Source organism: Miniopterus schreibersii (genome assembly GCF_964146895.1).
Source record: "Miniopterus schreibersii genome assembly, chromosome: 2".
Taxonomy (NCBI): domain Eukaryota; kingdom Metazoa; phylum Chordata; class Mammalia; order Chiroptera; family Miniopteridae; genus Miniopterus; species Miniopterus schreibersii.
In genome coordinates this window covers 15806013-15820686 of record NC_138102.1, presented here as the reverse complement: position 1 = coordinate 15820686, position 14674 = coordinate 15806013, and the positions used below count along the sequence as shown (strand labels likewise).

The following is a 14674-nucleotide window of genomic DNA, read 5'->3' as shown; positions in this document are numbered from 1 at the left end:
CTGTTCTCATTCACTCAAGTGCAAAAAAATACACTCCAAACCAAAATATTGTGAAAACAGAAATGCTTGAAATTATTTCACCAAAACAAAAAAAAAAAACAACCAACTTTATACTTCTCACATACACACATTCAAAAGGTAGACTAAACAAACCTATCTGTTGGACACTGAGTTCACCAAAAGCTGCCACATGACAGGAATCTCGGGGGGGCTCTGCGCAGACACAGGCCCCTGACCACTCAGGACCCCAAGTGCAGGCGAGGTGTGAAAACCCTACTGGACGCGCCCTTCCTCCTTCAAAGGAAAAGCACCACAGAGGCGGCCCTAACCAGCAGTTCCTAACCAAAGCCAAGTTCACTACTGCACCCAGGAGAAAGCAACGCGTCACTGCCATTCTGCTTGGTGAAGGAAATCAAGGGATTAAAAAGTTTCAGGCGGCCCCAATCGAGGACCAAACTTGGGCTTTCACCAACGGCAAAGCCTAGGAAACCGGGTAAGGCGCTGCCTGTGGAATCCCGCCGGAGGTGCGCTCAGATAACAAGTCCACAAACCCCCCAAACTGAACTTGCCAGAGCGCGCCTGGCCCGCAGCCGTCGAGCCCCGGGCGTGCGCCCGCCGCGCCCCGCTCGCCCCCTCCCCGCGCGGCCCGGCCGGAGCGCGCCCCGGGGGCGCGGGACTTACCGCACCGCTTGCACAGCACCCTGCCGACCTCCTTCTTGAGGCTCCGGCCCGTCTCCAGAGGGGGGAAAGAAGCTCGGAAGGCGGCTGGCGCGCGGCTGCTGCTGTTGGCGTCGGGCTCCATGAAGAAGATGTACCGGCCGTCCTCCTTGAGCCCCCCGCAGGCGGGGAAGGCGGGGGGGCCCCAGGCGCCCAGGCGCACGGTGAGCAGCGAGTCCTTCTTCAAGCCCCCGGCTTTCACCGCCCACACCTGGTGCACCTTCACCAGATAGGGCGCCTCGTCTCCCGGGGCGCCGGCGCCGGGCGCGGGGGCGGTGGGCGGGGGGGGCACGGTGCCCTGGGCGGCGGTCAGCGGGACCTGGGCGGACGGCCCCGGCGCTCCGCGGCCGGCGGCTGGCGGCTGGCGCTCGGCTGCCCGCGCCCCCGCCTCGCCCGGCGCCGCCCGCCTGTCGAGTGCCCCCTGCTGCCGCCGCGGCGGGTGCACCTTCCCCTCGATCACCACCGCGGCGCGCCGGGCCAGCTCCTGCACCGCGCCCGCGCCGGGCGGGGACGGGGGGCACGGCGAGGCCCCCGCGGGAGCCGCCGGGTCGCCGGCCGCCCCGGGCGCCAGGGCCGCGGTCCCCAGCAGCAGCAGCAGCGGCAGCAGCGGCGGCGCCGGGCGGGCGGCGGGGCCGGGGCGCGGGGCCCGAGGGCCGGCGCCCCCGGGGCGCTGCGGGGCGCGTCGCCATCTCATGGTGCGAGGTGCGCGCGGCTCCGGGCTGTCGGTGCGGACTCTGCCTCGCGCTCTCCCGCCGCCTCCCGTTTCCTCGCTCCTCCCGCCCGTACCCTGCTCCTGTTATTTATTTATTGGGGGGTGGGGGTGCGGAGAGTTGTTTATGGGAGCAGGAGGCGGCGGCGGGAGGGCGGGCGGAGGTGGGTGGGACCTCAGAAAGGCGAAGAGGTATAAGGGCGAGAAAGATAAATAAAAAAATAAATCAATAAATACAGCGAAAGAGAAAAGGGGAAGGAAAAAAAAAAAAAGCCGCCGCCACCGCCCGCGTTGCCGGGAGTGACGGGTCCGCCGGCGCCGCGCGAGCCCCGCTGTCGGGGCTGCGTCCCCGGGGGCGGGCGCGGAGGTGGAGCGGCGGCTCCGCGGGGAACGGTCCTTTGTGCGAAGGGCTGCGGCGGCGGCGGCGGGCGAGCGCGGGGCGAGCGCCCGGGAGGCGGGGTTGCGTGCCCGGGATCGCGGGCGGCCGCGGCGGCGCCCTGCGCCCCGCGCGGCGAGCCCGGCCCGCGCCCGCGAGCCCCATGGCGCCCGCTCGGCCGCGCTCCTCCCCGCCCGGGCTGCGGCGCGAGGCGGGCGGCGGGCGGGCTGCGGCGCGAGGGGGCTGCGCGGCTCCGCGGGGGGCCCGCTCGGCGGCGCACGGCGCCGGGACGCGGGGCGGGGGCGCGCCGCCGGGGAGGGGGCGCGGGAGATGCGGGCCCTCGCTTCGGAAAAGTTTGGGGCGAGCTGGCGGCTGGAGAGTCAAAGGGAGCAACACGTTCACCGGGGACCGGCCGCAATTGCACAACTTGGCGCCGCGCGGGGCCTGGCGGGCGCCCCCTCCCCCGCCCGCGCGGGCGCCCGGCGCGGGGCCCTGCGCGGCCCTGCGGGAGCCCCCGCTCGCCCGGCTTTAGGACGGGTGGCGCTGCCGGCGGGCGCATTGTTGCTCCACAAGGCCCTCGGCGTAAAGTTTATGGCACTTGGTCAACTAGTCATTTAAAAAAAAAACCTGAAAAGAGGTTGGTGTGGCCGCTGGCACAAAAGGTCCGGGACCTGAGCAGCTGTAGGTAGACTGTCTCCTCCGAGGGCCACCCACCGACCTCGGCCCGCGCCGGCCCGCCCCTCCCGCCGCCTGTCCTGCAAAACCGAAGGAGCTGCTTCTCAGACCAGAACCCGGCCCCTCCCAGGGATGCTCTTTCCGAGCGAGTACCACGCAACAGAAAGACAACACATTGGGGGGGGGGGGGGCCTGTAATACTGTCAACAATACATTTTTTAAAAGGAGAGAACACATTTTTAGCGTTTAAAGAAAAATATTTCTCTCAGGCTCTTTTATGGTAAAAAATATATATTCAACGACCTAATAATACTGGGTGGAAGCTGTAATTCAATGGCCACTAAGAGCAGATGACAACTTGAGGGAGGGGACTAGCAGGAGGGGTATGCGCCAAAAAGGGGAAAAAAACCTAATTGACACGGGTAACAGCGTGGTGATTGGGGGAGGGGGGTAGGAGAGGGTATGGGGGGATAAATGGTGATGGGAAAAGTAAAAGAAAAGAAAAAAAAATCACTGTACATTTACTTTTGTGAAAACACTGCCTGCATTTTCTAGTTTAAAAAAAAAAAACACACAAAAACCTAAAAATTGTTTCAGGAATGTAGGGTTTCCCATGTTTCTAAAATAACTATCCTGTCTGATAACACACGATATAAAGAGCAGTTGTGAAAAACAGACATTTACATATACTTGTAAAATCGTATTGAGGATATCCTGTTGGCATTGGCTAACCAATCACGGGCACAGCTGCAGTGGCAGGGTATGCATTTGCGTGTTGGTTCACATCATCGTGCATGTCTGGAATATTACTTTCATATTGCCGAGTGCTGTCATACCCATCTGGTAAGTCCCTGTTGGATTACCAGTCCTGAAACTGGTCTGTAAACCAGCAGACAAAATTACTTCCAAAGCTCGCATTGGTGTAACTGGTAGCACTCTAAACACCATTTGGGGTTTTGCCCCCAAATCTCTTTTAAGCAAACTGGAGTAACCTCTGCCATAATTTCCCTTTCTCTAAAGGTGTTAAATGCACCCCTTTTGCCCAAAGAGTATCTGTCCTGATGGTCATCCTTCATGCCCCCTCTTACCCCTGGAACATCTGAACCTCTGTCTTTGACCAACTGAAACAATTTGGGATTAATTGCTTGATTAGCTTCACGATGCACAGAGATAAGGTTGGTCAAGTGCTTTATGTTATTAGGTGCAAAGAAAGGGTCTGCTGTGCCTGTTTTGGTACTTGGAGCAGTTCTTCCAATTCTATGAATAGAATCTTCTGAGGAGTTAGGGTAGTCACAACTGATGACAAATTTCCCATCCCCCACATCGGTAAGGTGTGCCGGTGTGGCAAAACAGCAATGCACGGAGTTTTGCAAACCACAACAGCCAGACCAAAAATAAAAACTTAGACAATGGTATTCCCAAGAAAGAACGGGCTTAAAAATATATATAGTTAAAATGATTATCCAGCCCAGCAGGCTCGCTCAGCGACTGAGCCTCGACCTATGATCCAGGCGATGGCAGTTTGATTCCCGGTCAGGGCACGTGCCCTGGTTGCGGGCTCGATCCCCTACTGCGTGCAGTAGGCAGCCGATCAATGACTCTCATCATTGATGTTTCTCTCGCTCTTCCTCTCCCTTCTCTCTGAAATCAATAAAGATACATATTTTTTAAAAATTATTATCCATTCCCTATAGGATACCATTGAGGTTGGAAAAAAAAAGCACAAGTCATCTGTGTTACTACCCACCGAATAACAGAGCCTGTCGAAAGGATGTGTATTCCCTAACACATTCCCAAATCAGCAAGTCCCCTTACAGATCAGGTCATCAAATGACATCTGAATGCTTCTGTGCAGTAGGGCCACTTAAAGGTTCCCAGCAACCTCTTCTTGTGCTCCTTTTGAGGCCCTTTAAACAAAAATATACATGGTCCTTTGCATTACACACTCAGCAGAAGTTCAAAATTCCGGCCACACTGCTTGTCTTGCCAAGACCTTACAACTGCAGCTGCAAGAAAAACATACCTGTCCCCAAAAGTTGTTTCTGTGCACTGTGTCTCATCTGAGCAAGCGTTTCCAAGAAGGCAAGATTCACTTGAGAATGTCTCTCTCCGTCAGGTCTCCCACTTGAGGACCACTGTGTAGGTGGGGGAGAAACCTTCAAAGCCTTGCTTTCTTTTCCCACTGACTGTGTGTGGGAAGCTGCTCTTGCTCTAGAGCTCATGCCCCAGGACTCACCAATTTGTAAAAGGTATAGTATCTTTTAAAGCTGCTCTCTCCATTTCAAACTTGAACAAAAATTTCATTGAACATTGAAGTCTGCAACTATTTCTTCAACATTTCAGCAAATTCACGGACACTCAAAGACTCACAGGTCACAGTAAACAGTTTGAAACCATGCTGTACCACGGCAGTCATGCAAAGGATGGGCCAGGAGTACCATGCAGTGAACTGTGAGGATAACTTCCACTTCTTCCCCCCCCCCCCCCCCGGAGAGATCAGTTTAGGTGGCAGAGTTGGTATGTTCTGCCATTTGAAGATTACTGCACATTTTCAGCTTTTCACCCCTCTAATTGACTGGAAGCAACTGATCACTGGTCCTCCATCCCTGTCGAGTCCTCCAATTGTCATGTTTAGGCCTTGCCCCAAAGACCACGTTTCTATGGAAAGGAAAGGAGAGGGGAGGGGAGGGGAGGGGAGGGGAGGGGAGGGGAGGGGAGGGGAGGGGAGGGGAGGGGAGGGGAGGGGGAAATTAGCCCTCTGGAAGCCACATCTGTAGAAATCAGAATAGGAGCTTTACCATGTTTGAAATCATTTAGAAGCCAGTCACGCTCCTGTTGACTCCGTCACCATGGATACCCATGGCAGGCCACCCGTCTCTCCTCATTTTTCCAGTAAGTTCACCACATCTTTGGGCTTCAACAAAAGCAATAGTTTGATTCTCCGTCTCGTTCAGGAGCTCTTCCTTCTTTCATCGGATGGGTAAGCTCTCCTTTTCTACGCCTTGACGTGCATCCACAGTCTGAAGAACGGTGTGGTCTGCACTCAGTTCCAGTGCACCAATGTCTGTATGAATATAGCCCTTCAGGAGATCTTCAGCAAGCTGTCTTCTGTTGGCCAGGTTGCACTCCACATTAGGCTTTGCCTGTCAGGTCTTAATCTGATCCACAATCTTCCTTATGTGGGTCCTCAGCCCCTATCAAACATTCTCTCTGCTTCGTCAAGGACAAGGTAGGTCGTTCTTCTCAGACTTGTTTTCCCGCACTCTAAAAAGTCCATCAGTCTTCCAGGTGTAGCAGTACAGATTTCCACATCTCTCTCCAAATCACTGATTTGCGGTCCCTTGGGAGCACCACCATAGATGCAAGTAGACATCAACTGACATGCTCTACAGAATTCAGCAGCTACTTGCTGCACCTATTTGGCCACTTCCCGAGTTGGTGCCAGCCCCAAGCAAATAGGCCCATCACCTCTATCAAGGAATGGCTGATGTGGACAATGACAGGCAGCAAATGAGAATGTTTTCCCAGATCCAGTCTGTTTTCCTCCAACCACATTCAATCCGCTTAGAGCAACTGGCCATCCCTGAGCTTGAATAGCAGTAGGTTCAGTGAAGCTCTGTCTTGCAATCACGTCCATGATATTTTGCAGGGAAGTTTGCTTCATAAAAATTCAGAACTGGCTTGGAGCAGTGTGACCTCCAACTGTAATTTTCCTTGCTTCTATATGTCTCCACCTCTTGTGCTGTGCACCTAGCCAAATCGGGGTGTTCTTGATAAAAATTCTTCTTAAATTTTGGCAGCTCATCAAGATTCCACTTCTTTTTAACTAGTTTCTCCCCAGGATTTCCAGACTTCTCTCCTGATAGAGGCTCTGCCCTACTTCCTCCAAATCAAGGTGCACCAAGCCCTGGATCCGACCAGGGTCTCGGTCACTCGAATCAGTAGGAAGAATTGCTGGAGGTGGCTTCAGCGACAGTGAAGCATTGTGGGGGCGGCAGTGGTGGAGGGATGGTGGTGACAATAGCCTGAGCGGCTCATCTAGAGACCGGTGAAAAGGAACAAGGTTCATAATATTCTTTATACTGAGATTCTACAAGTTGCCTCTAGCAGTTTATTGAAAGTATGTCACATAAGCTTTAGATTTTTTTATATAAAAAATAAAAGCAAATTATAAACCACAAAGATCTTTTATTTTTTTCTTGGCATGACATAGGTAGCTAGAAAACAATGTCCCACTCTCTCAAAGTCCAGCTTGGAGGGATGGAGCCTGATGCTCACTGTTTTCAACATGCAGGAATTCCTACTTCTTAGGCCCTGCTGGAATGCTTTCAAGAGATGATCACCATAGAACAGCATAGTCGTGCAGGTCTGTCCTCCATGTATGTTCTCTTGAACACTGGTGCTCCTAGTGATTCATTGAAAGAAAGTGGTCTAACACCCAAGCCTACTAGTGTCTTCACTTCTCTTTGACCTGACCTCACACATTTCTGACTCTTGACCTTTTTGGAGTTGCAGCTCTAACCTACAATACTTTCTCCCTCTCTCTCCACCTTCCAGACCTGTACCAGTTATGCCAAACCACTCCAAAATGTGTTGGCCGAAAACAATATGCATTCATTGAGCCCAGTATTCTGTGGGTTGGCAGTTTTGACTGGACTCAGCTAGCAGGTTCTTCTGTTCTCAGCTGGGCTCACTGATGGCTCTGCTGGGAGCTGACTAGTCTCACATGGCCTCAACTGAGACAGCTCATCTCTTGAAAAAATATGGTCTCTTTTCCTTCAACAGGCTTAGCCTGCCCTTATTTATGGCAGCCGGACATGTTCCAAGAGAGTGGCCGGAAGCATGCACGGCATCTTAAGGCCTAAGCTCAGAACTGGCACCTCAACACTGCCACCATTCCAAGGCCAGTCAAATTCCAGGAGTGGAGGAGCAGACTCAGTGTGAGCTGAGAGGAGCTGATCACTTGCTTTGCCAAGGGGCAGAGACACAAGGGGAGGAACTAAGGCCATTTCTGCAAATAATCCACCACTGAGAATAAGCATTCTTTGAGGTCCACATACCCCCTGAAGCCTCCTTTCTTTTTTTTAAATATATCTTTATTGATTTCAGAGAGCGGAGAGGGAGAGAGAGAGATAGAAACATCAATGATGAGAGAGTCATTGATCGGCTGCCTCCTGCATGCCCCCAACTGGGGACCGAGCCCGCAACTCGGGCATGTGCCCTGACCAGGAACCAAACCCCAATGGCCTGGATCCTAGGTCAATGCTCAACCGCTGAGCCACACCGGCCAGGCGAAGCCTCCTTTCTGAAATACATAAATACGTACTAGACACTCAGTGTAACCACTCCCCACGGTACACATCTCCTGTATTTGCCGTCTGTAGTGTGCCTCCTCACTTTCGAGCCTGTTACATTATTGAGCCCAAATGCTTCGGTTTTACTCCAATCTCTCCAACTAGATTGTAAGCTTGTTAAAAAGCAGACACCATATTTTCAGTGTTCCCTTGTTTGAACCCAGCTTGGCGCACATGGTAGGCACTCAGCAAATGTCAGCTGATTACCATGGACTGATGTGCTCGCCACAGGTTACCTCGAACACTGTCCAGCACTGTCACAGAGAGATGGAATTCCAGGCAGTAAAGACAAGAATAAAGGTTTAAGCCACTGGTTTAGAGAGTCATTAAATGCATACATACCCCCTCTTGGTAATTTACAAAGCATTTTATCTATGATTAAGAATAATCTTCTATTTTAATGCCTTTTTTTACTGCATTGTTTTAATGCTCTTACCTTACTCCCACAGTATCTCCTGCCCCTCCTTCAGCTGAGTGGTAAGGAGTAATTCTTGTGGATATTTTCTGTGTGAGGGTAGCCTTGTTAGGACAGTTCAGTACTATGAACTACTTGCACATGTATTTCATTTCAGTTCTTGGAGTCCTCATTTTTGAGGGCACCCATATATTGGAGGGATGTTACCCTCGTTGGCCCTTTTAAATGAAGGGGGAGTAGCATTTCTAATATGACTAACATGTTTGAGAGAAGGTATGAATAATTGTTCAGTGTGATTAAATGCTCTTAAAAAAAAGGTAATTTAATTTGTTCACACTATTGTTCTAAAAAGACAAAAATAAAAAGGTTCATTCTTGTGAGCATCCTAAAAACCAGGGTTCTTAAACTTTAGTGTGCATCAGAAGCACTTGTGCATCAAAAAGCTCAGGTTGCCAGCCCCATCCCAGAGGTTCTGATGCAGGGATCTGGGGTGGGGCTCAACAATCTGCATCTGACAAGTTCCCAGGTGATAGTGATGCTGCTGCTGGTGGAGAGACCACCCCTTGAGAACCACTGCCCAAACCTTTAGATTTATAAACTTCAATCTACATGGCATAATAACACTATAAACATCTATAAACATACTTAGGCACTATGCTCAAATATTCCATGTCCCTTCCTCATGAATTTTTCCCATTCCAATTTTGAAAAAAAAAAATGTGGGTTGTCTCCTTGGTTATTAAAAGAAGACTTATTAAGCAGATATATTCTGACTAGTTAAGAAGACATGTATGCTCTCCTGTTGACATTCATCTGCTCAAGCAAGGAAAGAACAGACAAAATTATGCAGGTAAATGTGAAATACTGCTTTTACTAGTTTAGAAAATCTGAAGAGGAAGTCCTCAGTGCAATGGCAACCTAAAATGGTTTTCCCACCCCCAGTATTATACCTGATTAAATGCTTCTAAATGGTGGTTGTTGAAGGGACAGCAGGGAATCCACAGAGGCGCTGGTATCTACTTTATCATTGTTGACCAACAGCACACAGAGTGCACACCTCCAGCCATAAATCATGGAACAACTGTGCTCTTGGTGCTGGAGTCCTGAATTTGCAGTTGCTAAAAGAAGCCTTGCTTGCTTAGCAGCCTATCTTGGAGCATACACAGGACCCAGAACAATTTAGACACAGCGAATTAACAATAAGCTGGGCTTGAGAGAAGAGCAACAAAAGAACTGGTGAACTATATGCCCACTGAAGCCACCCATTAGAAGCATGTAGTGGAATGTCTTGGTTGAAGAGTAGCTAGAGAGTTGAGACTTATTAAATACTGGCCACAATATGGATCTTCAAAAACTGGGCCAAGGGCCTTGAATCACGGACACTGGAGGCCCTGGTCACTTCCACCCACCCACCCACCCATCCATCCATTCATCCATTTCTTTAATTATATAATAAAAAGGGCAGTACTATGTAGCATAAGGCAGGAATACAGAGATGAAAGGTTCCTACCCTGAAACAACTGAGAACCTAAGCGTCACTAATTTGCACACTTTGGTATGACATGAAATCCTATAGATTTCACATAGTTCAGCCCAGCTGAGAGGGAGAAAAGAGAGTGAAACCAATAGGATTTTCTGGTTTTATTTATTTATTTATTTATTTATTTATTTATTTATTCATTGTGATCAAAGATGTCTTTGAACTTTGTGTCAAGCATGGAAGATCAAGAAGCCTCAATTAGGTTGACTTTTCTTAACCCACCAAGCAAGAGCCCTTACCAGCCAACCAAGAGATGAACATCCATTGGACATTTGCCTTGGACAATATATGTAAAGTTCAGGGACATAATTGGCCTGGTGTCAGATCCCAATTCTGCTATTTATCAGTCCTTAGGAAACTGTATGAATTTTCTGAGTCTGTTTTCTTACTTATTGAATAAGCATAGTCCCTGCTTTATTTCACAGGACACTTGCAAAGAGTAGAATGGGTTAATATATATGAAAATTTTTTAGAAACTCTATTGTTATATATTATACAAAGTGGATAAATGATATCTGGCCCTCAAGAATCTTCCAACACAGTAATGAAGGCAGCACATTTTGGAAATCGCCTTAAAGTTGGTTGTATGTGTACTTAAATATCTTTATTGTCAGGAGCTCATTACTTCCCAGGGATGCTTTAAATAGACATATCTGACTATTTAAAAGTGTTTTTTATTTAACAGGCTGTAAGATCTTATTTAAGTATCTTACATAAGATCCAGTGATACTCATGTGCACCAAGGCTATGCCATTATTTGTTTAGACTGAGTCAGCCATGATTGCAGGTCTGGGGCTAATAATCCTGTCTCCCCCATCACCTCTCCCATTTGTTTGTATGAGTTAGTGATTTTTTTGAAGGGGGATTATTGATGATTTTGGTAGTGGTGATGGTGTGTGTACATGCATGTGTGCGTGTTTTCTAAAGGAGAAAGGAGAGAATTGAGGAAGAAACAGAAGAGGGAAGAGTATGGAAAACAGGATAGTATGGGATGTGTTCCCCAGGCTAGCTCAGAACAAGGGCTCATCCTTCCAGGGACAGAATCACAAGTAAAAGCTGGAGTGGCCACTTTGTGAAGTATGTTAGAAAACTTAAAGGCACACACCACACATGTTGCTTTAAAATGCAGGTGAGAAAGTTGAAAAACAATGTGAAGAGAAAATGCTTCCCTTTCGGGGAAGGACCACTGTCCTGCGGGAACTAGGGGGAGCAAGACAGCGTTGGAAGGGCACCAAGGTGCAGCACTTGTCAGGGAAGGGGGAGAGCTGTGTTCTCATGGCAGCACCTCTGAAGAAAGATGACAGAGCAGAACAATAGCAGGTGTAGTTCCCTCCCGTGTGTGGCAGTCCCTGCAGTGGGAACTCCCAGCCACTCCCATGGCTCGCTTTGGAAGAGGTGTCGGGGGAAGGCAAATATCAAGCTAAGACCCTGTCATTATGCCCAGGTAAGCTAGTGGGCTAGAAAGACAGGCATCAATGTTAATATGACTTCCCGGGTACCCTTCTTGGGAACAATGAACTGATACATATCTGTGCTACTATTAACATTATTATTAACTAATAAGATAACCCAATACTGTGAGGTAGAGAAGGAATCGTTATCATCACCATTTGGCAGATTATGGAAGCCAGTTGTTAAGATCAAGTATTATTTTTATTTTATCACTTTTCCTTGAGCACAATTTTCTCTCTTATGCCTTATTAGCAGTGAAGTGCTATCAATAGATAACATATAAACCATCTGACAGAAATATGCTACTTAAGATCCTAAGTATATTATGCATAAATCCCCTCAAAAATTGACTTGAAAATTTTATTGCACAGGGATATTGAGGAGTAATGGATGTGATTTTATTTATATTTCTAGGGGCACTTTTTGGAGTTTGTTGTTGCTACTTACATATATGCCAAATTTTAAGAAAAAAAGGGAGGCTTAATGGTTAAGTTTGTTTTGAGTTGTATCTTCCTGAGTGGTAAAGGTAAACAGCATTTTTGCTTTTTTTCCCAATTATTGCAAAAGGATTTAATGTCTGTTCTTAACATTTCTCGGGGATTTTCCTCAGGGATGACTACAACCCTGGAAGAAACTTTAGAAAAACATGCAGGAAATTAAATGGTCATGTTTGGGATCTGCTATTTTTCTAAACCTTACAGAACCACACACTCTGACTGAGTCAAAGAAAGAAGAAAGAAAAAGGCAACCTATGAATCGTGAGACTCAAAGGTACAGTCCTGACACTTTGTTTTCAACAATTTCTCAATTTTTGATTATTTCACACATAAGTTTTCATCACCTCCTTGCCTTGAAAGGATTGGGATATGGACGGCACCTCCAATCACTCAGAAGGAGGCTAATGGGTGTTCAGAACTCAGGTAGCATTGCAGCCCAACTTACCTTGTGCATCTCTTTCCATGACAGCAGATTGCTTCCAATTTTCTCAGTTTTGTTTTCTTTTGGTTCTACAGATTGTTCTGCTTTAGAACAGTTCACACATGTGGACAGAATGACATACGCACTCCTAAACATAAACATAACTCCATGGAAACTATAAGTACTTCTATTCTGCAGTGTTTGTAAAAGTCTCAGTTATGGTAGCGAGTTTGTTACTAGGTTGAGAGCTTGTTACTGAAGTGTACATGGGAGTCTGAAAAACAAAGACATAATAAAAAAGATCGAAGCAAGAGAAATCATTAACTTCCTGCCCCACTGGTAGGTTTTGCATCAGTTTTTACTATATCTACTCATGAAAGTGTGGTACAAATAAATATTTTATTATCTACTCCCTAACCCGGGGGTCCGTGTTAGAACATCATAAACTTTCCCCAATAGGTTATGCTTTGAATTAAAAAAAAAAAAAAAAAATCAAATGTTAGACCAGAGAAGAATCCTGGTGTCAGCCACCAAGCAGGCTGAGCAGCCTCCCCTGCCACTATTCCCCCAAATTAACAAAGCAACAGCTTTCTACTGGTTGTACCTGCTTATTGAGTATGTCATTTTTCAACAGCTAAGATCTTGCCTGGCATAAGAAATTGGCTCAAGTTGGGATGTGAAAGAGTGAAAGGTTTTTCCATCGTCTTTTTCTGGAATGCCTCAGTGTTGGTTCCCAACCTCTGGAGTTTCCTGGGTGAAATCCTACACTGGCCCCAGGCAGGAGGGCAAAGAGACACAGAAGAAAGAAGCAGATCATCCACATTGGTGGGCGGGACGTTTAATAAGCAAGGAAACTTACATAAAAGACTGTAACTCACTTCCTTGTTTTAATGGAATACACCCTTCAGGAGCCTCCTGAGACAGGGTACCTAAGAGTAAACATTTTCAGACTGTCCTTACACTTCAGTGACAATTAATCTGTCCTTACACTTCATTGGCAGTTTGGCCAAGTATAGACTTCTAGGTTGAAAACTGTTTTCCCTTAGAATGTAGAAGATAGGGCCCCACTGTTCTTTCTCAGTATTGTTTTTATGACATACGAAGCCATTCTAATTCCTGTTCCTTTTTATATTTAAATCTCAAGAGGAAATAATTATACATAAAAATATGTATATGTATGTATGTAAACATACATGTGTATATATACAAATATATATGTATTTATATTATTTACAACTATGAGATAATGCTAGTTTTTCATGAATTACAGTATCACTACATTTAATTCTATGTTAATAAAAGTATTTCTGTAAATCCTTTTTGGCTGACTAGTATTGATTTATACTATAATTTATTTCATCAGTCTTTTATTTGTGGATGTTGAGGTTATTTACAGTTTTGTGGTATTGGGGAAAAATAGCCATTTAGCTAAATTTTGTGTAGATTCTCAATTATTTATTTACTAAGTTCATCAGTAGCTGAAAACCACGAGCTTTTCCCTCATCTGTGAAATGGAAACATTGTTCCACAGACTGTCTTGAGGAGTAATTTGAGTAAATCACCTAACAGAACAGACAGAAATAATTGCTTGTTCTCTCTCCACATTTACAAATAACGCCTCTTGGAGGCCAAGTCACAATCTGAGTTATGCATGCTAGGCTTTATTAAAATCACTGGAAACAAAAGCTCAGTTTTTAAACATGGCCATTTTTTGAACTCTGCACATTTTGCTCTTCACTTGCTTCTGTTTTCAGTTTCCTTGGATCTGGTTCTGATCTTAATAAATTCCAACTGGAATTTATCCTCAAAAAATGAATATTTGCAATTCCTGAGTACATTCAAAAGAATGCGATTAGTAGCATAATTTGGTAAAAAGAACAATGAAAAGTGAATTGGAAGAACTTGCTTCAAAATTCAGTGTGTTATTACCCAACTACGTGATGTAAGGAAAGGCATATAATAGCACTGAACCCATTCTTTCTTCTACAAAATGCTAGCGACGCGGCATCTGCCTTGTTAACTTTTAGAGCTGTTGATAATACACTCTTCATTTAACAAACTACACAAACCCTGGACTGAGCTAGAAACTCAAAGTTGAGTGGGAAGAACATAAACCCTGACCCTCCCTAAGTGACAGAATCAAAATAATATTATGTCTGTGAAAGCATTTAAAAAATTGTTCATGCTCCCAGTAATCATGGTCACCATAGAGTCAGGGGACAATCCAGAACCCAGTCTTAAGACCCTTTGTGAATGTTACGATTAATCGTGGGAGTAGCCAATGCAGCAGCACCTGCCCAGCCTGAAGCGCGGAGCATCTAGGAGTTACTAAGGGCTAAGCCCCCCAATTCATTTCAGGGGCTTCCAAATTCCTTTTAGTTCAGCAATCCGCTCTCCTCCCCCGCCCATCACATCCCTGTGCGACGCCTTGAAAACTCTTACCGTGGTCTGTAAGGGCCCATCTGGAGGATAAGCCTGATGGCGTTGCCCCCTTACCAGACCTCAGAGTGACCTTGTG

At 47.1% G+C, this 14674-nt stretch overlaps 1 protein-coding gene and 1 pseudogene across 2 annotated transcripts in view; both read right to left on the bottom strand.

Annotated features, from left to right (window-relative positions):
* NRG1 (neuregulin 1) overlaps positions 1-947 on the bottom strand; it is an 882008-nt gene extending 881061 nt beyond the window's left edge. Inside the window, exon 1 of the mRNA XM_081129574.1 lies at positions 682-947. Within this exon, the coding sequence (XP_080985700.1) occupies positions 682-802 (121 nt within the window). The 5' untranslated portion in view covers positions 803-947. The remainder of the gene's footprint in view (positions 1-681) is intronic.
* A 1383-nt stretch (positions 948-2330) lies between these two features.
* LOC308553625 (putative ATP-dependent RNA helicase DDX5) lies at positions 2331-12199 on the bottom strand (annotated as a pseudogene). The gene is made up of 4 exons: positions 12181-12199; positions 5229-6360; positions 3566-3802; positions 2331-2408 (listed from the first exon to the last, which is right to left on the bottom strand). The product of its transcript is annotated as a putative ATP-dependent RNA helicase DDX5 (transcript).
* Positions 12200-14674: the final 2475 nt, after the last annotated feature.